We start from the raw sequence: 25,647 nt of genomic DNA, 5'->3' as shown, positions 1-25,647 counted from the left end.
GTTTTAATGGGTTGGAGCTCCAGGGAGACCATTTGACTTCTGCTCATGTCTATACGGTTCCCCCATACTGCTGACTGTGCAGAAGCCCAAAGCTGTCAACAGTCTGCTTCCAGTGTTATTTCAAGGAAAGAAAAGCAAAGTGACATCTGATCTGTTAAGAGAGGATGGGAGGGAAGTTATTTTAAAAATATAAAGCAACAATAAAAATCCGTATGGAATCGATATTACAATCGATACCTTTTGCCCCTTTGGAAAGCACAGCTTAGTCTGAAACACAGGTTTCCCCTTCTCTGTTGCAACAGCTATCCATTAAAAAGACTAGTGCTTACTTTGCCAAGACCACATTGTCAGTAAGTGTTTTGAAGCTGTGCAATAATGATTATTGTGCAGTATTGCATTTTAATAATTCAAATAAACCATGGAACATTATGATCTCTACGGCTAAGTAAATACTTCGTTGCAGCTCCAGCCTCGGAAAGCATCATCCATTTCAAGAGAAATGGATATTTGCAGAAAGAACAGTCTGAAAACACTGGCTGCTGCCAGTCTGCTCTGGTTTGTGCAGAGGGAAGAATATATGTTTGCAAAGATTATCATCAAGTGAGAAAAGTAGTAAGCAATTAAGACTTGTGCAAACAAGAAGGTACTTCCGTATGTGTTGGACGTTCAGCTCCTTTACTCTTCTTTCATTACAACTTGGAACAGGAATTTAGGCAATGCCAGCAATAAACACCTGACTTCAGGCAAGAAAAACACCATGGCATTTCATTTTTAATAGGGCCCCCACAGCAACACGTTTTGAAGGCAGAAAACATCAGCTGCAGAAATTACCAACGTGAGGTATCAGCACTAGCCATGAGTGCCCCTACTTCCTTCACCCCAGAGCCAAGCTGTGTCAGAGGAGGAAAGTCTGTCCTTCCCCTTTGGGAAGGAGCCCAGACGGTGAGCAAGAGAGGCCGAGTAGAGGGCACTAGAGAAGATGAGCGGATCAGGATGCAACACTCAAGGACGACAGAGGTGAAGACACGCTACAGTTTCACAAGGATGAACAGAGCCCTCCAGAAAAGAAAAGAACTAGGCAAAATTAAATGAGAAAAATAGAGGGCAGGATAAATAAAAGTCGTGTGATTACAGAAGGACATTGCTTTCAAGGGCAGAAGAGCTAGAAAACACAGAACAGGATGTATAGCTTAAACTAGAAAGTTCACAAGGGAAGGCTGTCAACTCCACTGACAACTATTTAAAAATATTCTGTTAGTGTTGCCATACTGGACTAAACATATGGCACACAAATTCCTAGATATCTCTAGTCACTAGGAATTTCACAGCTTGCCTAAAAGCCACGAAGTTTTCACTCCTGTTCTGCCCTATGCACAGCCTTCTTGGGGCTGCTGAGGTGTAGGCAGTAATAAAAGGGCAAATTCCCCCCCCCAAAAACATAAGTGGAAAGTTTTTTCTCTCTTTGAGGATATGAAGTGTTTTATTTTTCCAGTTCTTATGTGAAGAGCAGCCTCATTTCTCTAATCACTGCCTTAGAAGTCCAAGTTTGTATGTTTACATTGCATGGTTCCCCCGTTAAAGATTCACTGAGGCCATCTGCTCGTCTCAGAGCAGAGCTGTGCAGACAAAGGAAGTTTTCTAATCTAAATCACATAGTCCACATCTTCTCCATTTTAACTTGCATGTTTCCTACTACCCCTCAAAAGATAAGATTAGATGAGATGGAATATTACCAGAATTAAAAACACTAATGTATCACTAGAAAATGACAGAAGTTGCTGTCAATTAAAGTGCAACAAAACTACTAAGCAGGAAATGAATGAATGGCCGTAATAAATCAAAGCTTAATAAGGCTTTCAATCCATGTGGTTTTTTATTTATAGCAGAGAACTGAGTAGGCCAATATTTCTCATGCAAATTTACATAAATGTGTTCTTTACTGTCTGCTAGGTCAAATAGAGCCCTGGTGGGTGCAGACACAATTCCCCTGGCTTCCAAGAAGACTAAGTAACCAGGCTTTTGAGGAACGTGTTGCTCTGACAAACAGCAGAGTCAAAAGTACTCTGTGACAGGTAGAAAATTTGCATTTCCATTAGCGAGGCCTTTGTCAAATGAAATCCCTAAAGGCAATGAAGAATGCGTGTGGAAGGAAAATGCGATGTATTAATTTACATCCCCCCACCCCCCAAAAATTCCCTGTGTAGTTCAGTGAAATGTAACTCAAGATAAAAGGCAGAGGGAAAAGATTTACATTCTGGAGAGCCGTACAATAAAGGAATAGTGATTTGTGCACGCTTTTACCACATGATAGCCTGAAAAAGAAATGCTTTTAGATAGTTTGACTGTTTGGTAATTCATCAAGTACTCAATTCTTATATCCTGTTCAAAATTAGCAGCTGCTTGAGTAGCGCCATTAAGAGTTAAGACACAGGGATCAAAATGAGTATGAGTCACTTTACTCAGCTGAAAAAAAATTTGTAGTAGATGCTCTATTATTTGAAGATATAACCCACTTTTTACCTTTTTGTAGAAAAAAGAAGCTCATCAAAATATGGATACAATTTAAACAATTGTGCCTAATCTTTTTGTCTGGCATCTTTTAGAAATTAATGATCACATTCCTGTTACTGTATGCTCTGTAACAACTGCTTTTTGTAGATGCAATCCTTCCTAGAAATTAAGAGTGTTAGTGAAATTATAACTAAAATAAGTTCCTATTTAATATAATTCAGATATTGGTTCTATGTTTAATTTTACTAAGCTTGAAAACACATTAATACTATCCCAACTAGCCCTGATTGTTTCAGGATGTCTATATCCTGTATTAGTTCTTTGTTTATAATCCAGGTATTTATCAGGAGTCACTTTATCTTGAGACTGACAGAATTAAATTCACAGATTTGGCATGAGGAATGCCCAAAGAATCACAGTAACTTACTAGTTGATATTGGTTTCCCAGCAGATATACTTTGAGCATTTCAGGAGAATACACATCTTCAAGGACAATTTAAGACCATACAGAATTAATGTTTTCAAATCTTACCTACCGTAGTCCAACCCAGAATCCCACAGGGAGTGGATACTTTCTGTGCTATTACCTTCACTTCCCACATCCCTCCCTCTACTCTGCTGCCCATAGCTGGACAACATGAACTCATTGCAGGCCTTACCACCACCTACTTTAGTTTTTCTTACATTGTTGTATCAACACAATGCCAACAATTTGCCTGGACCTCTGCATTCAGATGTGGAAAGAAGACCCTGGCTCTGAGGACCACAGGGAGGATACTTTTGCATTTGTGTGCACTGTCAATAGCTGTGAGAGGGCACGCACTCTCTTGAGCAAGATAGCTAATGAAAGTAAGTTTATCTCATCAAGTAGTCTTTTCAAGAACAGCTCAAATATTCACCTACTCATTTTCATACAAAACTCTCACAGGTTAACTACTGATCACACCTCAAACAAGTCAACTGCTAAGTAAAATCAGAATAATCCTTGGATGAATATTCTTCTAGTTTGTTCGTCCTCGCGTACAGAGTCATGAGGTACTAGCTCCTGCACGATGTGTGGAGTTCGTAAATTACTCCAACAGAAAAAAATCCAAAGCCATGACCCAACCAAAATCATAGAACCGTTTGAGTTGGAAGGGACCCTTAAAGCTCATCTCGTCCACCTCCTGCAATGCAAATAGTCATATTAGAACAAAGATGGTGAGTTAACCAGGTCCAGATGCATAAGCCCCATAATAACTTCAACAGAATTTCTGTTCTGAAGTCACCTGCAAGCTTACAGATTCCAAGAGTAAAGGAACAGTTCTTTATGGCATCTCCCTGAAAAAAAAAAAAAATCACGCTGCTACCGGCATGAGAGGGCACGTTCTGAGTTGCAAACATCATACCCACAGCGAAGCCATTTTCCTTTCAGGCATTAAGAAATATCTCACCAGTGGACTGAAGAACAGAGAGACCATGCACACTGGGTAGCATCCTATTTTCTACCTCTTCAGAAACAGGTGCAAATTGCTTTCATTATGTTTTTATAAAACAGTAGGTTTTCTACAGGCTCTACTAAGTATCGCTTTCTGGCTTAGGCTGTTTCTGCCTCTACACTTACTTATTCCTGCCTCACTAACTTTATTGCTAGCAAAGTTTTCCAGTGTTTCTTTCTTCTTTTTCCCCTCTTTTTCATAGAGCAATAAATATTATTCAATTCAACAAATGCATACAAATGGTTTCCATTAGAATTTTAATCTACTCTCAAAATGAAAGAAAAGCTTTGTATAAATCTTTTTAAATTACCTGAACATAAATTCAGACAGGGACATCTCCACCTAGGCTGAGCTGGGGAGTTCACAGCCTGCTGTCCTCACTCATAAATTAATTGAGGTCTCTAGCTGCTGTAAATGAACAGTGCATCCTGCAAAAGATCATATCTGTCAAGATTGCAGATTGGTTTCTATCAGAGTTTGAAAAAGTCAGAGCTCACAGTGCTTTCATTATGTCTATGAGTATGGCTTCCCAACTGGAAAGAAATGTGTGTTTTGTTCTGTTGGGCCAAGATTTACAGAAAGCAATTTTCCTCCACGCTCCAGCTATGACAAACCTACTGAAAAAATGTCATTTCATGACTTCTTTCATTCAGTCACCTTTTTACTGACAAATATATATTCTTTCTGCTCAATGTATACGCGCCAACTGTGACATTTAATGGCCAAGAAAGGTTAATCACAGGTGAGTACACATCCCTCTTGGATATTGCAAGCTATACTGCATTCACTGCCACTTCTCCATTATAAAGTAAGCACGGCTTTAGCTGGCTCACACAACTACCTGCTTTCTATCAGAAATTTATAAATTTTTCAGGGGCTCCCTAAGATTCGAGGCACCAGCTAGCATATACACAAATACCTCTTAGACAACTTACATTATGGTAGAGTCGCGACAGAGCGTGAAGAGAATCAGAGGCAAGGTGGGTATTATTGAGTTCTCACTATCATTTTGTTTCTCCTCCTTTGGTGCTGTACTAAGAATCCACAGGCACGTAAGGCATGGAGGAAAAAAAAAAAAAAAGCGCATCAGAACCCAGAGTTTGGGAAGTTGAGTTTGTGGGAGTTTTTTGTTGGTTTGTATGCTTTCATTATCAGTGCCCTATTTCACGACAGTGTCAGGGACCATAGACATGTAACATCTGTTTGCAGGAGTTCAGAAATGAAAAGGAGGACAGGACTGACCAAAACATCCCTTTAAACAAGTGAGCAGAACCGATAGTTTTTCAAGTGGCAGGCAAGGGACTAAAACCCAAACACATACATCCATACACTTCCTTCTTTGCTCACACTAGCTCTGCTGGCCCTTCCCTCTCCACAGCTGAAGGCACAGAGGAGGCACCCCCAAAGCTCCTCAATGACAACTTATTACCCCTACCTCTCTAGGGTAAGAGAAGAACCCCCCACCCCCCCATCTCGTTCACTATAAAGCCATCATATCAGCTCTTAGCGTGAACAAGTAGCTTTGCCACAACTACGAATACCAGTTGCAGAGCCATCTTGATGGTCTATCTACACAAAACACAAGTGAGGCAGGGCTCACTGTGGCATTTTGCTCTGTAAATACACACACAACCTTTTAAAGAACACAGATTATTTGCATGCTAAAAGTTAATGTGCCTGTTAATTTCTATTTAAAAGCTTCTGCTATAGCCTTTTAGCGCAAACCAGTTATGGTCCATGAAACAAAGGTGGCTGCCAGCCACAAGAGCCAAATGTGCACTGGAAATTAATTATTTACTTGGCAGTCTCAGCAGTCACTTTGCTATCAAAGCATCTGAATCAATGTAGCTGCTTTGGATACTCAACAGTTCTGACCTGTACCACACACATGACATTTGGCACCCTGTGCCGTGACGCTGCCTCTTCCCACTACGAGTCACAAGTACCCTGCTATCAAACTCTTCTCCAGAAAAATACTTGCAGGTGCAAACATCAGCAGTTGTCCTGGTAGACTAGTTTAAAATACTCCATTTAAATACTTTCTAACTGCTCTGTGCTGGGCTCACACAACAGGAGGGAAAGTTTAGGCTGGAATTTTTTTATTTCAAGAGATTACAGGCTCTTGAAGATCTGGACAGCAGTGTAAACCCTGACAAGACTCTCACCATAGCCGGGACAAGTCAACATAGTATGAAACAAAACCCCTCATAAGCAAATATTCACACCGATATCTTCTGTTGTAACAACCAGCTGATGCCTAACGTATACTAGCATAGAGGTACGTACATCACCCCACTAAGCAGCAGAAGGAAAAGGTAAAGGAAAAAAAGAAAACCCTCAAGAAAGTGTTAGTTGGGAACACAAATCAAACTGCAGAGATTACAATCAACGGCGCACTGGTCCCCAAAACTGTTGTTACCATTACATGTTGAAGATACGCTATCGGATCATAACTCCACCAAATATTTAATTTCCCCCTTCCTTTATTTTAACGTACCATTCCTAGTTAGTCTTTCAAACTGCGTAGTCCCTCCCTTTAACTATAAATATTTGAAAACACCTCCGTGTCATTTCAGACATCATATAAAGAAGCCTTTGACTTTTCCCTTCATGAGATTCCCAGGTTGTCACATTCCCTCTGCATTACTTAAAGCAGAAACCGTCCTCGAAAGGACCGTAGCACACCCATTCTGCTGACGTAGAACCTCTCTCTCCCCTATGACAGACACTATCCAAAAGAAATGCCTGTGGTTTTTAAGCTATTGTATCCCACCGCAAACTCCTCTACAATGTGCTACTGACTGCCCTTCACTACTTACTAACTCTTTCCAAAATTTCTCCCTCTTCGGCGTGTTTCAGGTGATTTTCCCTAGTGCAGTAATTTCCTCTTCTATATTCTTATTGGAGAACGACAGGGAAGAGATTAAGGAGTCTTACAAGGGGACCCTGATCTGAAAGCAATTACCCATTTCAGCCAGGAGCAAGCCTCAATCAGCCCAACCAACTTACTGATCATGCTGGGATGTCTAACACTGTTAGACGTCATACTTTCCTCAGCAACAACTGATGAGAGAAACTATCAGTCTTTAGCCTCACTAGTTTCACGTGCCACCTTGGTTAGCAGAAGTTTGACCTTGAATTGTCCACAGCTTAAGATAGCAAGGCAAAAAGCAGGTGGGATTTAACGATCTTTTCCCTTCCCACCCCTCTTTCCTACTAAGGACCACCTGTGAATATCTTTACCCTGCAATGTAACTTCAAGTGATTGGGATCCATCCTAAACAGACTACACCAAACAGTAATCTAGAGACAACCAACTGCGATTCGGGATATAAACCAATCAGTAACTGTCTCAGCACAGACGAAAACAATCCTGATAAACATGCTGTTATATACCTGTTCTTCAAATTGGAGGGTTTTTTGCACTGATTTAAAGCACACGATGCTGATCCCCATCAGAGTACCCAGCTAAATGGACCGTGTATATTTGATTGCATTGCACACAGCTCCCATATTCCACGCAGCTCCCCTAACGAAGGTCCTACCTACCAAATGGATCAAAATCCCACCAGCTCTAACGGGTGGCATCAATTCCTCCATGTTGCTTCAGTACCTTTGTTTACAGCAACACGTCACAGTGTTTTCCACGTTAGTAACCGAGGATCTATTGACCACCATATAGAGGTAATGACAGATTGATGCATGTCGCAAGAATTTTGTTCTTAACAAAGATTCTGACTTTTTCTTCCAAAAATTTGGAGACGACTGATGCGTGCTGCTATCGCAATACTTTTAACATCACACTTAGAAGACCTAATAGAAGAGACATGGGAGAAGAGCTAGCTCACACAACTGGTGCAACTATTTCTGTCCTACAGAGCTATCTTTTGAATACTATATTGCTCTCATTTATGAGCAGAAAGACAGACAGGATTTCTATGCCTTAAAGAAGTGGTGTGAACAGACAGCAAGAGCTTGTGACACAGAAGACTACACCAGTCACCAACGTCCAGCCCCCAGCAGTTTCTCTCTTTCAGTCTAGCTTTTAAATGAAAGGTGCCTGCTCCTTCTGAAGTTATTGGATTGTGTTCTGACAATAAAGTTAAGTTACACAAGGAGTATCTAGAATGCTTCATCACAAAATCAATGAGCCTTATTTTAAATTTTGCTTTCTTCATCATAACTTACATACACGCACACTGATCTTTGAAAGCTTTCGTTCAGTAAGAACGCAATTTCAAAAAGCTACTGCTGCCTCGAGGAAAACACTGAAATATATTCTAAGTAAGAAATAATTCTATTTATCAACCATTTTTCTTCCTCACCTCTTTGCTATTTAGAATATTTGCATGAAAATGGAATCTTTATTTCCCAAGAGTTCATCAGCTGCTACTGCTATGATATAATTTCCATGGATACCAATTGTATGCGATACTGTGAACATATGACAAAAGGATGAGGAATAAGAGAGAGAAAAATCAACTAGCTGCTTTATTCTTTGGCTGTGCTTTTGGGTAACTCCATCAACAAAGCCTAAAGCCTTATCTAATCAATTCATCACTCCCACACAAATACGCTACTCAGACTTTCTTCCTTCCCAGTCCTCTGGGCAATAATGTCCCAACTTATTTAAACCTGTCCAGTCTTGCAAATATTATCTGTGACTCAGCGAGAACAGGACTCGGGACTTCAGAGGGTGACAGAGACAAAAGCCATTTTAATTTACAGTTATGATTTTTTAAGCTTAACATTAAATCTTGCTATTTCAGAACTTTAAGCGGTAGATTTCTTGATTTAAAAAAAATCTTGGTATCAATTTCAGTAAAATTAACATAAATACAGATATAATGAAATTTATCTAGCAATTAGGAAAGAACTAATAAAGACAACACCAAGTTACAAAATACATTAGTTATAAAAGAGAGAACAGCAATTTAATGCTATGTACCTGCACAGCCAAACAAGGCTTAGTTACTTCACAGTCTGATGAGGACTTTGATATTTGTCTTGTTAAAAATCACTTAAGAATGTGTTACCTTCAGTTTGAAGCCCTTTCTAATAAGAAAATGTGTTCACTCAAATCCACTAACTGCATTAAAATATCTTTCAAATGTGCTTGACCAGACTGTGACCCAGGGACTTGGCTTCAGCTCAGATGAGAGGCAAATGGTGGAGTGGGCAGGAAGACCTGAAGCATCAGTTCATCCAGTGAACCCTGGTGCTGCTTGCAGGCAAGTCCTTGCAACACTTTGATGTAATGGTGACGTTTGACCTACACAGATGCAGGCAGACGGTCATAACTATAAAGCTCTCACCATTATCTATGATCCCTCATCCCAACTGCAAGGAAAAATTCCTGTTTCACAAGGAATGAAACACACAGTCAAGTCAGGAAATTTGGCCAGAGTCAAAGGCAGGGCCAGGAGCAGAGGTCTCAGAGAGCCAGCCCTGGTGCGAGGCCAAACATGGCAGCCAGAAGCAGCTGGAACCTCTCACCCATTGTGTTTCTCCAAGCCCTGATCCTGCCTCTATCAGCACCCGTGAAGTCACTCCTTAGTTTCACTTTCCAGCCAAAAATCAGGCTTCTGTGCCAGGTGTGGGATCCCTGGCCAGCACCTCTGAGTCCTCCCCGCTTTTGCATTTTGTTTTTCCCCTCACAGGCTTAAATGACACGCTGAGGGAAAACCACAACAAGGCTTGCAGGCTGCTGCCTCATGAGCCTCTCATGACTGAGAAGAAATGGATGCTAACTCTCAGCACAGCCAGGGGAAGAGCGATTAAAGCCAGCACAGACAGCTCGGTGCAATAGCAGAGCAGGGTGATGGAAGCAGGCTGCAGCTTAGCCCCCAGAGCAGGCAAAGCATCCTGCAATTTCCTGCTCACCTCCCAGAAACAGAAATCTAGGGTACACATACCTTGCAACACAGGGCCAGGGCTCCAACTATGCATTTTTTTTTCTGCTCCTTCTCTACCTCTCAGTAGCCTTGACACTATCTCTGAGCTAGATATGAACTTTTTTTTTATATAAAAAAAAAAAACAACTTTGCTCATCTGTCAAGTCTCATTGCCTGACATCAAGGAGATCAATCTGCCTTCCTTAAACACAACTCCTGGCTCTTTTGAGAGGTTTCCCTTTTCAGACGTTGGTCTCCTAAGCTCCTCTCCACAGCCTGTCTCCCCTGCTGCATCCTTCAACAGATTTTTTCAAATCAGAACAGACAGCCCATATAGGCTGACATGCTTTTTGCAGCGCTCGCTGCTCGCGTCTGAGCACTGCGAACCAATCTGCCCGCACTCCCAGGCAGTGCCGCGGTGGCAGCAGGGACAAGAGGTGTCTGCTACACATGTACCGGCGTACACTTGGAAAGGACCATTTTTCTGTAGTCAGTAAAAATAACACGGGTGAGGAAGCTCGTAAACAGTATTGCCATAATTTTGAGCACCGAGACTAAAAGGATTTTATGGAAAAAAAATAAAGTAAAAGCAAACAACAACAAAAAAGAGTGAGAGAAAAAAAAAACACACAAAAAAACCCCAGACATTATGAGAGTCTACCGTGCCTTTTGGAGATTTTCCCAAAGAAAGAAAACACATTCAAGCGTGAGTGCATGACCTACTCTCTCAAACGCAAAATTCTCAGAAACATCATTCATAGATAATCATTCTCCACCTGAGGTGAAGTCGGTCAGTTCTGCATGCCTGATGCTGCCTTAACCTTAGAAAGCGGTTGCAATAAAACAAATACGGTGAAGCTCCAACACTATATGGCTATTTTTACTTTCAGAAGGAATTACCCATAGGGAGAAACCCATAGGGAGTTTCGAGCGACAAGATGGTGACCTGAAACAGCTCTCCTCCACTCTCCCTCAGTCCATTTCCCTCCCCTGTGGGATATGTAAAAGAACACCTTAGTTACATCAGCCTGAGCTAAAAGCACGTTTAAAATCAATTCAGGTAACGCATAGCCCCTACTTGAGGGCAGAATCCAGAATCAGAATATTTATTACTGAGCTGTAAAGCTGTGTTTTTGCAGCCTTTGTCAGATAGGCGTTGTTAGAATGCCAATAGGGATGTCAGACTCCATCCATAGACCTCAGGCCAGGAAAGGATGTGAGCACGTATCAGCTTTAGCCCCACTGACTTAAAAGATAGTTAAGCACATATTTTACATCCTGTCATGAGCAGGAAATGTGTAGTACTGTACAGCCACCTCAGCTGCGAGGGGAATACGCATAGTTACAAAGAATCTAGCTCACTGCAAAGGATGGTTACAGCTTTTAATTCAGAGCAGTCCATTAAGGCACTTTTTTGCCTTTTTCCCCCTCCCTCCAAAACCAATGTATGAAGGTACCACTATGCCTCGCAGCAAGAACCATCCCAGACATCAGCGACCCTGCTGCAGGCTTCAGTCAATCCTAGTGGGTGTAGGACCCCACAGACCCATCCTCAGGAACGTGCATCCTGCTGGATGCCATGCAGCCCTTTTGCTCCTATCTCTGCGAGTCCCTGGAGAGAAAGAGACCTCGGAGGAAGTGATTGGGGTTGCAGGAAGAGACAGCGAGCATGCAAGAGAGTGGGGAGCAGAGGAGCAGGCAGCACTCAAAGCACACACCCGGAGCCACTGCTCTAGAGGCAGCTGGTAAGTTTCATTTCTGGAGAGATGCTGACTCTCAGTGGGATGCAGTCAGCCTCCCTCACATACCTCCAGGTTACCAGCTGCATTCAGCCTACACAGCAGTTTCACCACGCTTCCACTAAACAACCACGTAGGTACTCCGCAGTGACCTCTTAGTCGCAGCCACACTACACAGCCTGTGAGTTTCAAAAGAAAATAACCCTAATTAGCGCATGAGAAACATGGATCTTCAGGGAAAAAAAAAAAAAAGGAAGAAAGAAAAAACCCACGATGATATTATTCCCTAATTACTTCGAAAAGCTCCTTCAGTTTAGGACAGGGTTGCCTGAGCTGCTCACGATCTCCAACCTTTTTCTTACTAAACTTATTTGTCCAAATCACAGGGAGGCCCGTTCTCTTCCTGTTTCCAGACAGCTCCCTTTAGCCTTGAAGCATCAAATTGATGACAGAGCTCTTCAGCAACTACAAGTCCTTTTCTCTCTTCCTTTCATCCTCAAATTTCAGTACCCCATCACAAATCTGTTTTCCTGCCGGAGACCTTCTGGTCTCCTCTACCCCTTTCCTCAGGCCGAGCCTCCAAGCACCAATCAACATTTTTTTTAAGGTGTTTCCACACCAAACTAGTTTCTGGGTGTTCTTTTTTCTTTCTGTTTTTGGTTGGTTTTGTTTTTATTTTCTTCTCAGTTAAGCAATGTTAACGGCAAAGACTTGTTTCTTACAGAGCAGTTTCCCCAGCTGTCACAGAAACATGCTTTCCCCATAAGATTTAAAGCCAGAAAGAATAAATATGATACATATATACAATATAATTAAGTGCAGTCACTTCTGATAAAGCAAATGCAAGTAACACAAAATCCCAACACCTGAATGCAAAACTCTCCAGCAAAATTCATCAGCTTCTCAAGAAATAAATGAGAACCACACCAGAAAACACTAGATGCATTATTAGCAGTATCTTAACAACAGCACAAGTATTAAAGTCCATATTGTTTATAACGCAAATTTGAAATTTCAATTTCAATCAGCCCTGTTTACCCCATAACACTCTGATTAGCAGAGCTGATTGAACAGTTGAGGGAAAAAAAAACAAAAAAAAAGAAAAAGAAAAAGAAAAAGAAAAAGAAAAAGAAAAAGATACGCCGCATAGAAAGCCACACAGCCAACTGAAGAACACACCAAACCAGGTGGCAAAGCAGGTTACAACTTACACCACTGAAGTGGTGGCCTGAATGCTTTTTGTTTCCCTTCCTTCGGTGGAAGGAGCCCTTCTGCACACTTGCATGGTAGAACTGAAATACACATTAGCTGAAAGCAATGAAGGACTGGGAAGGTGAGAACACAATCCCAAGAAACACTGGGCAACTGCTTCTTTATGATGCATATTTGGTAGCTGAAGCACATTATCCTCATTCTCCTTAGAGCCCTGTTTGTTAAGAGCACTGTAAATAATGCCAGCAACTAAAAATCCAGCACACCGAGCTTGATTTTTCGTCTCACGTATGGATGAGAGGGAGCACGTGGACAGAGGCCTGATTTTCCAGCACAAGCCCCAAAAAGCCCAAGAAAGAAACAGCGGCTCTCCAACCTAACTAACTCCTCTAAAACGTACAAAACTCAGGTAGAGGCACAGAACAGGTCGCCAGCTCACGCAGCCTGCCACACTTACCTCCACGTAGCGCCGCCTGCCTGCTGCAGGGCTCCCTCCTTGCTCTTCCCTGGCTGTAGCAGCTACACTCCCCTCAGCCGCGCCACCATCTTGTGGCACGAGCTCCGCACGCCCTCACCTCATCAGCTCCTCCCAGGTGCGGCCAAGCCCAGCCGGCTTGCTGCTTCAGGCCAACCGGCTGGAGCCCCTGTGCTTCATCCCTCTTCACCTGTGTCAAGTCTCCCATCGCCCCCACTTAAGAATTTTTACTTTTTTGCTTGTTCTCAGCAAGGTTGAAACTCCTGCAAGATTATTTTCTGCAGCTGATGAACTAGTGCAGGTTCTGGAGTTGTGTGTAGAGCTTTTGGTCTGAGTGATGCACTAGAGGACCTTTCACTGGCAGCGTTTTAGTATGCTGTTTTGGAAATCTGAGTGATTATGCTGGTCACAGTATACTTTTTGTTATGTTTGTGAAGATACTCCTCATTTACAAAGCACTAAAATGCTCACTCGGTGTTCAGAGCTCTTTCAAAATGCCCACCTATGAAACCACCATCAAAGTGCTCCCCAGAGCCTCCTGTCAGCTTCCTGCAGTGTGTTTTTGAAGCAATCCCCTAACAAAACCTCAGCCTGATTGCCTGCCCTACCCTGCATGCTGGGGAGGTGGTTTTCCATGGCCATGCTGTTGGTAGCCACAACACACCCTGTGAGGCTCTGTATTGGTGAGACACTGGGCTCAAAGACTGGTGCCTGGTGACTCAAAATGGAGCCAGGGTTGACAGAAACATGATGAATTCTAGAAAGGCAAATGCAGACTCCTGCACCAGGAACAGAAAAACTTCATGTAACATGTGCTGGGTGCACAGTGGATGGAAGGCTCCTGGGTAGACAAGAACCAAGGTAGACAAGATGGCAAAGTGGCCTCGCAACAGAGAAGTCTAAGTATGTACTTAGACTCTACACAGATTCTACACAGAAGCACACAGCCAGCAGGTTAACAGAAGTGACTATTCTTGCTCCTCTATTCAACTTTTTTTTAAGACCACATCTGGAGTTGTGTGGTCTTTGGGCTCCCCGCACAGACAGTGAAGGAGATGGTGAAGAAGTGGAGCATGTAATGTGCAAGACGGAATGAGAGCAGCATTCATTCAGCCTACAGAATAAAAGGTTAAAGGTGAAGGGAACCCAGCTTCTGACTTGAGCTGCCTAACGGGTGGTTATGGATAGGAAGCCAGACCTTTTTCAGGCAGGTACAGCAAAAGGATGAGAGACAAGAGTTATGTCTCTTGGCAGTAGCAGTGAAAATTCTGACTAAAGTAAACGAAAAAAACTCAACTGGACAAGGCCTGAGCAACTGAATCCAACTTACTGCCAACTGTGATTTCATCAACAGCAGGACTGTATGGCCTCTAGTTGCCTTTCCAGCCCAAGTGGTTCCACACATCTTGAACCTGATGTTCAGGAGCAGAAACAGAGTTTACTGTATTTGATGATTTTCATTGTTTGCTCTGGTAACTGACATTATTCTTCATTTGGAAGGCAAAGCGTTATCTCCTGGACTATTAAAAAAAAAAAAAAAGCCAGAGATAGATTTCTAGGCATGCCTACAAACGTTAAGGGTCACATTTTGAGGATTTGTTCTAAAACATTAACCTCAGTCTAAGCACACATTGTCTCAAGAGCGTGCATGTGGGTTTTTTTGCTTTTTAAAAAGTTGCCCTGGAAATCAGAGCTCCCACTTGCTAGCCTAAGTCAACTGAAAATTATTCTGGCAGGTTATGTATGTGGCCCAAACAGACTAAAAACAGTGACTGGAAGAAATATGAAATCCTACTGAACTCTCCAGTACTGCTCTTTTGTTACACAAATATGGGAAAGTCCAGTGTGTGTGTGATTATAAAACTCATGCATTCCTAGAAACACTTGAACTTTGATTCAAACACCTCTTGAGTTTTTATGTTCACTATTCATTCCCATTATCCAAGGCCTTATATAAAAATGTTTAAGTTAAGCAGAATCACAATACATACATATTTTAAGTCTGAACCTATATCTGTGAAAAAAAACAGTGATTTTACTGCCAAAAGGAAAATTTTGCAGGTTCTCTCCTCTCTGTCCCGTTGTCAGAACAGCATAATTCAAAATGCTTCTAGTTCCAAATCACAACAAAGACAAAAATGTGCATGAGCTGTTTTAGTGACATTTTATTAATGTAATTTTTCATGTTTTACCCACCCCCTCCACATATGCGCAAATTTCTTCTTCTGGCAGTAAGCCACAGACCAATTCTGAGGTGGAAAACAGTTGTATGGAAAAAAAGAGAATGTCAGAAATTGCTTTATAAACGGACATATCTTATGCTACATTACAATGCTCCCTTTAGTAGCCAAATGTTTCATGAACATTACACTTTATGTAATATCACAAATGCACAAAATATGCTTTGCATATGATTGCAAAAGCAGCAGCACTCTGGAACCAAACACATGGCTTAAAATTATAATAATGAGTCTACTTCAATGTAGTGGATTTTAATAAGACTTTAATAATACTGGTATGAAGCCAAATTACATAATGTCCCAAAATATGAAACAAAGCTTTTACAGAGAAAATAAAAGCTCACTGAAGTATAACATTTTAGAAAACAAAAACAAAAACAAAAACCAATTATCTAAACAAAGCCATTAGGCATATTTAATTTAAAAAAAAATCAAATTAGAGAAAAGGAACTCAAAATATATTCCCAGATCTCAAAATAAAATTAAAAAGGATATTATTTTAGGCAACATTTATGAAAATGGAAGTACTACGCCAGCACTGGGAAACAAGCTAACACCACAATTACCTCTTTTGGCACAGATGTGGATGTGGGTCGAGTATCTTCAATTTCTCTCAAAGGACAAAAAATGATTGAGTTACCTTACAGGTTAATTTTAAGACTGAACTATGTTGGATAGTCTAGAATGAACTCAGACCAATAAACTAATTTCCTTCTATATGTGAAAACCAACTCCAAGTAAGAGTCCCAAAAGTAAGAGAGAAACGATTTACTCCTCCTAACCCCTTCAATTCTGCAGTCTTGATAAAAACAAAGAACTGAACGGTCTCTAAAGCTTGCTTCAGCATTGACCATTCTCAGAACAACTTCCTCTCTCACCACTCTACAAGTATAACAGTGTTAGATAGCAATTAATAGAAAAAATCAACTTCCTTTTGTTGGGTAACGCATGTAAAATATCTTATATACTCTATTTAAAATACTAGTGTTATGCAAGTTGGAAGATTAGTATTTGTATGGATAACACATTTTGTCATTTATTAGGATCAACTATTTAGATCCACGCATCCGATAGACAGATCAACATATATTAGCATATTTGAATGTACTACTGGTTACAGTAAGAACTGCTGTTAAACTGAGTCTAAATCAATACTGACAGCCTATCAGAGCATGTGGTGATGAATGCAGCAAGAACCAGAACAGTTTTCTGTACATGCATTATACTGTCTCATCTACATGTCTCTAGACTTTTAAAGCAGATTTGATAAAGGCATTAAAAAAATTTAAGTTGATTTAGATTCCACATGACAAGATGAAGTGAAGGAAACATTTTATGCCTTACATTTCTTAGAAGTCTACTTTAGCTACAGAAGCCATTAAAAAGTTGCAAGTAACTTCAAGATGAAAGGCATTAGCAGCTTTTTAGAGAAGGATAATCACAGTCTTCTAGAGATTTAATGGGACTTAATTCAGGGAAGTTTTTGACTTGGTCTGCTGTTAATTGAATCAAAGTCGATGATGATCTTGTTAAATTTTGGCTTGAATTCCCTAAAATAAAGAAAAATACAGATATTAGTTAGTGAGTAGTTCAAACATTTTGCTTGCTTTAGCTCCAGCTAAATTTTTGCAGGAAAACCCTCCTTGGATTCACATAGTTTTCATCTCTGTGGGAGCCAATTATAGTGCACCACACTGCGAGAAACCTGGACAAGAAAGACTAAGACAAAAAAGACACATGGGGTGGGTCAGCCTGTACATTCTTCGGCTATTGGAGTTCATAAATTACCCAGGAGTCAAAGAAGTTATAACAACTTAGCTGCAGGTGGTAGCATCATGATACCAGGGCTGGGATTTTTGTTCAAATATTTCAAATATTTTATACATACATGTATATATATGTATACACCTACATGCATGCATATATATCTAAATATTTTCATATACTGTATACATTTATATATGCATAGGTGTATGTATGATGATATGTATGTTTCAGATACAAAATATCTGAAATATATTTTGACAAATGTTTTGATCGCATTTTTCCCCACCACATCTTCAAAGAACATAATAATACATATATTTTTTTTTTGCTAGGGGAATAGATCACATTATGTACTGTACTGGGGAAAAAACCAAACTAGTTAAAAGGGAATCATTTAACAATTGTAACTTTAGAACTATAAAATTAATACAGCCACAAATTGTTTCCTTTTATTATCATTAGAGCATCTGCTACAGCAATTAGCAAGGAAGGTATTTGGGGACTGAGCATATATTTTACAGTCGACCAGTAAACAAAGGATTATGCAAATAGTGTGGATTTAGTGCCTAATTAAGCTCCGCAATTCAGTTCAAGAGATTCGTTAAATACCACCTACATCTTTAATAATCAATACAAGAATAAAGAACAGTCAACACAGGAAAGCTCATGCTGCTGGCCACAGAAACTCTGACAGACTACAACGTACTTTGTCCAGAACAGCAGTCTGAAATACAAGAAACGCTTCTCACCCTGGAGAAGTTACAAGATTTGACTTGCAAGAGAATGATTTATGCTTCTTAGTCAAACAGTGTTAGCAGGCACAAAATACACTGAAGGACTAAAACTGAATTTCAAGTACTGCTATATTTTTTCATGGACGTTTTTCAACCCAGTAGGTATCTTTCATCATAAAATTTTATCTGTCAGAATTGTTATGTTTGCAAATTTTTGGAAGTCTTTATATTAATATTGTAAAACTTTTCAGAGTTGCAATGCCTCCCTGACCAGATAATTAGCCTCACCCACAGCATGTTATTGCTATCAAACTAGCTGTTGAACAGATTGTCTTTAGGTATCTCTGCCAGTGTCTTCAAAAACTACTCTTCAAACAGTTTCTCATTACTTTAAAGCAAATATTCCAGACTTTATACTTTTCTCACAAGAAATGCTGACCAAAGAAGATTGGATAGCTATAGGCACCAAGAATTAATTGCAGGTGGCTGATCTGATACCTGCCCAAATTGACTGCAACAAGAAGATACTGAGCTTTCAATAGGTATCAGGTCATGCATGCAAAGTAAGTTGGTCGTTTCAGTTGCACACATAGGATAATTCATGTTGTAAGGGACTCTAGGAACTCCTCGGGAAGCCTAATCTACTCAAAGCAAGGTCAGCAATGATTCTCCGAGTACGACGTAACAAACAACCCATCACATTCACAGTTTCACTGGCAGTCTCAAAAGAAAAGTCCAGGAACGAAAAGGAATACTCCAGGTGGGTAATTTTTTCATACAAACATTATGAAATTGAACTTTCGCAACACACAAGGGAAAGACAGTGTTGCAACTATATGTCAACCCAGAATCTTTTGCAGGTACACGGACCGAGCCTGCTGTCAGAGAATAAAAAGTTGTACAATGCAAAGGAAGATGCTTTTGCCTTAAAGTTGGTCTTTTTCAGAAAAGATTTTCTTCCTATCCAAAATAAAGAGGAGGTTAATTGTAAGCTCTCTTGCCTGTATACAATACCAGCTAAATCAAACATCCGTCGTGCCGCTGTCATTTCGATAGAATCATGATACTTGTCAGACATAAAAATAACTTCCTTTATGCCTAGAAAGGTCACAAAGAGAAAAAAAAAGTTAGAATTGCATGGGAAAAAAAAAGTAAAGACCTAAAAACTGGTACACAAAATCACAAAAAACAGCCCTCATCCACATACTTCAGAACACTTTGGTACACCCCCGCTTCCTCAAATATTAGAGTTTGTACATGAAAATATGCCTGTGTAAGGTAGAGCTGCTTAGGAAGGTATTTTTCTCAAAATGTTAGAAAATGTTTTCCTGGTTTCACCTGAGTTTCTGTCAGAAAACCAGATCCAAAAACTTGCAGGCAAAACCACAAGAAAGCATTTTTGCAACAAGTTATTGAAAACTTGTCTTCTTACCTAATATAGATGAAATTCCTCCCAAAAATCTTAACCTCCAAACTCAATCCCCTTCCAAATACATAGCTATAAAAGGATGCTTTTTTTCTTTTCTTCTCCATTCGATAAGTAATTTTCAGTACCAAGTTCAAATCCTAATAAGCACATATTGCCTGGAACAGTGGAATAGTCTACGCCCAAATTAACAATTTGTAAGTATACGGAAGAAATATAAAGGGACAAGGCCTCTCTGACCCAAGAGACATTTTAGAGCCTAACATCATCTTCCTGTATTTACCAGATAACATAAATATCAATACATTGCTATTTTCTGCGACCTAAGTGCATAAGGAAGAGGATGAGTGACTACACCGAGAACGAGCAGCAAATCTACCTTGAAGACCATTTGATTTTTATTCTGTAAATAAGAGAAATGTAGCAAAAATAAAGAATGCCATTGTCTTTCCGCCTTCAACCCCCTTCACTTCAAGGCTCACTGACCAAAAGGAATAACTGCTCCTTTTGCTACTTTTTTTTCTTCTTTTGTTCTTTCCGATGTCCATTAGTGGCAAGAGGAAGTATAGCCTCAGAATAGCAATGCATGCTAAGGCTGCAAGACTTCGTTCAATGAGCAAAACATACGCTCTGCTTAAGCGGAGATTTCCATTGCAACTGCGGCCTATTACAGATGCCTAATATGAAAAAAGGCGACACATTTAGGCCAGCACACTTTCTGCAGCGGCACAGATTTATAACAATTGTAATAAAAGACATAATTAAAGTAGGATCATAGAAGTCTTATGACATTTATGAGCAAAGATATTTTAAAATCTTCAAATATCTACCATGCATCACGTTCAAATTAAAATTTCATGTATATACTCCCAACAGACCTTTTGTCATGGCAGAAGTTTATTTCTTTCTGCCCTACTCTATTCGGTGTGTCAGAGCACAGTAAAATTGACAGTAATTATATGCAAAGCCTGTGTTGTTCTTTGGCAGCTCCTGGTCTAAGAAGTTACAAACCTAAATTAGAAGCACGCTTAGAATCACAGAAGATGCAATTAGCACTGGAAAAATTTGGCACCATTCAGATGCAAAAAAAAAAAACAAAACCAAAAAAAACACACAACACAAGTAGCATCTTATGAAGTTGACAGTGCAATTAATTTAGATCTAACAGCAGCAATTTAACATCAAATGTATCCATGATACCAATGAGAAGGTAGCACTGCAACCCTGACAAATCGGGCTGGCACTACTCCTTACCTGCCTGGATGATGAGCTTTGCACATTCATTACATGGAAATAAGGCAACATACATGCTGCACCCTTTCACGTCAGCTGAGTTTTTGTTCATGATGGCATTCAATTCAGCATGGCACACTGATTGGAAAAAAAAAAAAAGAAACAACAATTCATAATATCATTCATTATAATAAATCCGTCAAACTAAAATTAAAGTGTTACATCCTTTCAAAGGCAAATAGCTTGCACAGCTTGTCATAAAGGGCAGAGGAAGAAATAAAAGCAGAAATACCAAGATCAATGAAGGTCAATTGTTCTGGCCAGGCTGCTGATTAGTAATGATATCATTAAGCACATTAGCATTGCCATTTGCTAACACCTATAGCAGGCAACAAAGCCTTAGGCTGTGGGCCAAGTAGTTGCAACCACCCTAAGTGAAGCAATATCTCACAGCTTCACAACTCTCTGGAGTATCTAATTGCCAGTATAAAACAGCTCATTTATGTGTTTACATGCACAGATAGGAACATTCTTATGGTTATTAAGAGCACACTGCGCGCTCTTAAAGGCAGGAGAATCATGAAGTAAAACTGAGCAGCTCTGTCCTCTGGGTCCCAGAACTGCTCAGTGCTGCTGCATGATTCTCTCACCCCAAGAATACACAAGACACACTCAACCATAAAAACGTCCCAGCTTTAATATTAAAGCAAGTTTACTGCTCATTAAAAGGTGCCACACTTCCCAAGCAAGAAAGCAAAGTCCTCTATTTCTCCACGGATTTGAGATAGGCCAGGTAGCAACAGACAACTCTGCCTTATTCCTCCAGTACACAACGGCTCTTTCTGGACAGATGGCAACTGAGGGTTCAAGTTTTTATGCCATACACATCAGTAGAGCGTGTAACATGTTAAAAACAAAGGAGAAGAGAGCTCTGTTTAGGTTATCCACTGTGAACCAGTGAGGAAAACCATTAGGAAACAGGATCTGTGCTACAACTTCCTGTTTACACCTAAGAGTGACAGCAAGTTGCAGAATTTATACACCTAGCTACTGAGAAACTGTCCGGTGCCCTGACTGATGCTGTAAACAGGCGCTCAAGTGTGCGTCTGAGCTCAGCCAGAGACCTGCGTGTGCACACAACACTAAGCAGAGTTTTTTCCACTGCTTATTTCGAAGAACAGATTCAAAAGAAAGAAAAAAAAAAAAAGGAAAAATAAGTCTTCCTTGCATACATGGGAAAATTAAAACAGGCAAAGCTATGAGCACAAGTTTGTAATACAGTTGCAGCTATGTACTGACCCCTGTGCGAATGATCTCGCCACACAAGGAATAACTGAGTGTTGCACTTTCAGCATGCAGGGATCCTTATTCGATGGAAATGTTTTCCGTATGTGCTAAAGGTCTACATGGAATTTTCTGTGTAACAGCTAACGCGCTATAAATTTACAGCCTAACTTACAGCACACAGACTTTCCCATGTAGGCAAGTCACAAAGGACCAAACACTTACTAAAGAAAGCTCAGCATCAGGTTAGACAAGCAGTCCCCAGAATCACCGTAATGATGCTGTTCACGTATCTTCTCATAAAAAGTAAAGCCAGAAACCAACATAAAAATAGGAAATTAACAACAGCCAAAAAAAAGATGGTTTCTGTTACTATTATTTCTACTACCACTATAATTGCATCACAGTGTAATTTAGACTTATACCGGTAATTATACAAGGTATAAAAGTATAGGAACTTTTAAACTTCAGAAATCCAGAAAACACTTTTAACTCCAAATATATTACTGAGTTACATTAATTTTATCCAGCCTTCAAAGAAATAGCCATAGAATTATTCTTCTGGGATTACAGAAGAGTAAGTGAAAAACTGCAGCTGGAACTAGGGTTTGTTGAGTGAAGAGAGCCATCACTTTTAAGTTTCTTTGAACAACGTACTTATGTTCCAGGCAGTTGTCTCAAAGGCCTCCAGAAAAGAAAGAAGGATGAGAGAATGTTTTCAAAGGCTCACAGAACTAAAAAAAAAAAAAAAAAAAAAAAAAAGCACACCCTAATTCCTTCAGTAAATATTTTTACTTCACTAAAACTACAAGTCTTCGGTATTAGTACCACAATAACTTTCCTCCTGCACTGATGGGGAATAGCTTTTAAGAAATTGCAGACTTCCAAACTTTTCGACAACAAACCTCCTCCCAAGCAAAAACAATTTCAGGCCAAAAATAACTTATAAAAGATAATCAGCTGGAGTGAAGGAGTGAGATATTTTGCCTCCCGACTCTCTTAACACAATCTGAAGTTAAAAACAGCTATGACTCTCTAGAGTGGAAAGAGAGACAAAGAAGGCACAGAGATGATAATAGGAAAGAAGCAATGACTAATCAGTTCAAGACAAAAAGCAGCGGAGTCTCCAGCAAAGCCAGCAGGATTTAGTTTCAAAAACCAAAGGAGGTGGGCTTTTCACACACGCTGTAGCTCAACCAAATATTCCTTAATGCACAAAGTAGTAAGAGACTAAAGGTTTGCATTGTTTAAGGAAGTCCTCTTCTTTCTTCCAGTACTTTTTCCCCCCCTTGTTTATTGGGCTATAAATTACAAAAGCATTCTGGCTCACTAGTTTGAACTTGGAAAATTATTCTGGGGAACTATCATTTTGTGTGTCTTTGTTTTATACATTTCCCTAGACACCTCCTGCTGGCACCTCTAAGAGCTACTGTGTTAGATGGTCCATAATAAGGTACAGGCATCGGACAAATATTTTCAGGTTTTGTCTGATAGTTTTTCATTCCCTCTTCCTCATTTTTCTCTCTCTGACAAATAGGCATTGACTGTTGATAGATAAAAAAAATTCTATGGATAACAGATTATTTTACAGACCTGGCCAACTTTGTAGAGAGCATTACTTGAAGAGACAAAAGTCAAACCCAGGATTTCAAAATCCCTAACAGTAATAACTACAGTAGTTCACATTTAATGTGTTACAAAGTTTTCTAACCCATTAAGAGCTCCAGCTACTATTAGTCAAATATTGTTCCCTCTCAGACAGTAAGAAGCTAACTTAAAGAAACCTTCCACAGGTTCATAGCGTTCAGAAATCTGAAAGCTGTTTATTTAAGTAGACCGGTAGAACTGGAATTTTTGCAATACCCTCTGGTGACCCCCAGTTGTTTGGTGTTTTTTTTTTTTTTTAAACTAATATTCACATATAGTTAACATTATATTAGGTCTTGAAGATTGGTTTCTGTGCTGGATAAGTGGCTTGAAAAGTATTCTCTAAAGACTTCATTAGCTGAAGAAACAATCATGCAATAATATAGTGTGTCCTGTGACATTTCCTTCACCTACTACGATGTACATGAGAGGGAGAAAAAAAATAGAGGAACGATTGCTTAATTTCTGGCAGAATTAATTCCTACTTGTATTTCTATCTTTTAGCTGTTGCATATGAGGTAATGCTCATCCTTAAACCTACCCGTAAATAAGAGACTCCCTACTTACCCTACTAATGGTCATTTTTCAGTATTAAACACTTAACCATGAGCATGTTTTTCCTGAGTTTCAGAATCAGAACTACTCTTTCTGATCAGTGATTTTATAAGAACCATTACGACTACTCAGAGTGTTTATTAATACTTTGAAAAGGCTTACAAGCTCTTCATCAAGCCTGGAGTATGAACCACTGTAACATGTCACATTTTGAACAGAAATCAAAGGAAGGGTTCCAGGAAGCAACCTTTCTATGTGGTTAATTACTAACAGAAACAGACCAAGAATTTGGAGAGATTATGCTCTAAATATGGTGTTACATTTAAAGGAAATACACTTCAATGCATATAGAGTGTCATGCAACATGTCAACATGTTTTGACTTATTAACGTAAGATTTTCTACTGCCATGTTAACCAACCTGACAAATATCATAGGCCCCCAGTACAGATACATGGTACCAGCAGGCTGTTCTGCAACATAAAGCTGGCACAAAAAATAGATACGGGGAGTTATGTAATTTGGCCCACTTATTTTCAGTCCTTTGGTAAAATCTTCACCTTGTTTTTGCCCCTTGTCTATCCCAACTTAGTTCATGCTCTACCTGCCTGTTACCCTCTACTCACTGCACCCAATGCACGACACTGCAAGTACTGCGGAAGGCACTGAGGCATTACTGAAAAGTACTGGCTCCGGAGTGACAGCCCCTGGGGACTGCGGTCAGTGGAAATTGTAGAATGATGCCAATCTTTTTTCAACTTTCGTGAAAGCATGGGGGTGGATGCTGCTCACTACATTAGTGGATGACAGAACACTGATGTTGGGCTGATGCTGCCCACAGCTACTTCTGCTGCAGTCTTTCCTGCTCTGTGTGCTCTGTGAGCGCTTGCTGTGGGCAGGGCAGGAAGGCAAGGTTAATACTACAAGATTTCATTGGAGTCTTAGCCTCTTCAGACTGCAGTCAGGAAGAGGGAATAGCCACACCTCACTGATTTGTTCTGTGAAAAAGGAGACCTGAGAAGAGAAGATGGAGAGTACCCAGCCCATTTAGGAGCATCACATAAAATCTGCTGGGGGCAGGCAGGGAAGCCCTTTGCAGAACATCAAAAGCAGTAGCTAATCCAATCCATTCTTCCCCTCCTGCTCCAAGTTTGCACTATCTCAACAGAACACAGCGGTGTTTCTTAATGGGCAATCAGAATAAGAGAAATTATTTCCAAATTCCCAAACTTCTTAGACATTTGGTGTACGACAGTAGAATTGGAAAGAAATCCATGCAGAACAAGAGTGAGAGGCTGAAGGTGGAGACCATCTCCTGTAGATCCCCATTCCAGTTGAAGCCTCGGCGTTGCACTGCCAGTTGGAGAGCACGCGTCACACTTCTTCATAGTGCCTTATCAAGTTTTATGCTGTCAAAATAACAGCTTCTGCAAAAGCAACATTTGCCTGAGTA

At 40.2% G+C, this 25,647-nt stretch overlaps 1 protein-coding gene and 1 long non-coding RNA gene across 10 annotated transcripts in view; both read right to left on the bottom strand.

Moving 5' to 3' along the window:
* Window positions 10,720–13,755, bottom strand: LOC110399009. Its single transcript, XR_002438813.1, has 3 exons — window positions 13,292–13,755; window positions 11,692–11,801; window positions 10,720–11,495 (listed from the first exon to the last, which is right to left on the bottom strand). It is a non-coding gene; the product is annotated as an uncharacterized LOC110399009 (long non-coding RNA).
* Window positions 15,796–25,647, bottom strand: part of DCTD (dCMP deaminase) — a 55,119-nt gene continuing 45,267 nt past the window's right edge. For 8 of the 9 annotated variants that reach the window (XM_021397433.1, XM_021397435.1, XM_021397432.1 and 5 more), the window contains 3 exons: window positions 20,731–20,847; window positions 19,052–19,148; window positions 15,796–17,099 (listed from right to left, as the gene is read on the bottom strand). In XM_021397433.1, the coding sequence (XP_021253108.1) occupies window positions 17,021–17,099; window positions 19,052–19,148; window positions 20,731–20,847 (293 nt within the window). In that variant the 3' untranslated portion in view covers window positions 15,796–17,020. Of the gene's footprint in view, window positions 17,100–19,047; window positions 19,149–19,962; window positions 20,154–20,730; window positions 20,848–25,647 lie in introns of those variants that run through there. The other variant, XR_002438943.1, reaches the window with a different exon arrangement.

Source organism: Numida meleagris, chromosome 4 (genome assembly GCF_002078875.1).
Source record: "Numida meleagris isolate 19003 breed g44 Domestic line chromosome 4, NumMel1.0, whole genome shotgun sequence".
Lineage (NCBI taxonomy): Eukaryota > Metazoa > Chordata > Aves > Galliformes > Numididae > Numida > Numida meleagris.
This window is presented reverse-complemented; position numbering and strand designations above follow the sequence as displayed.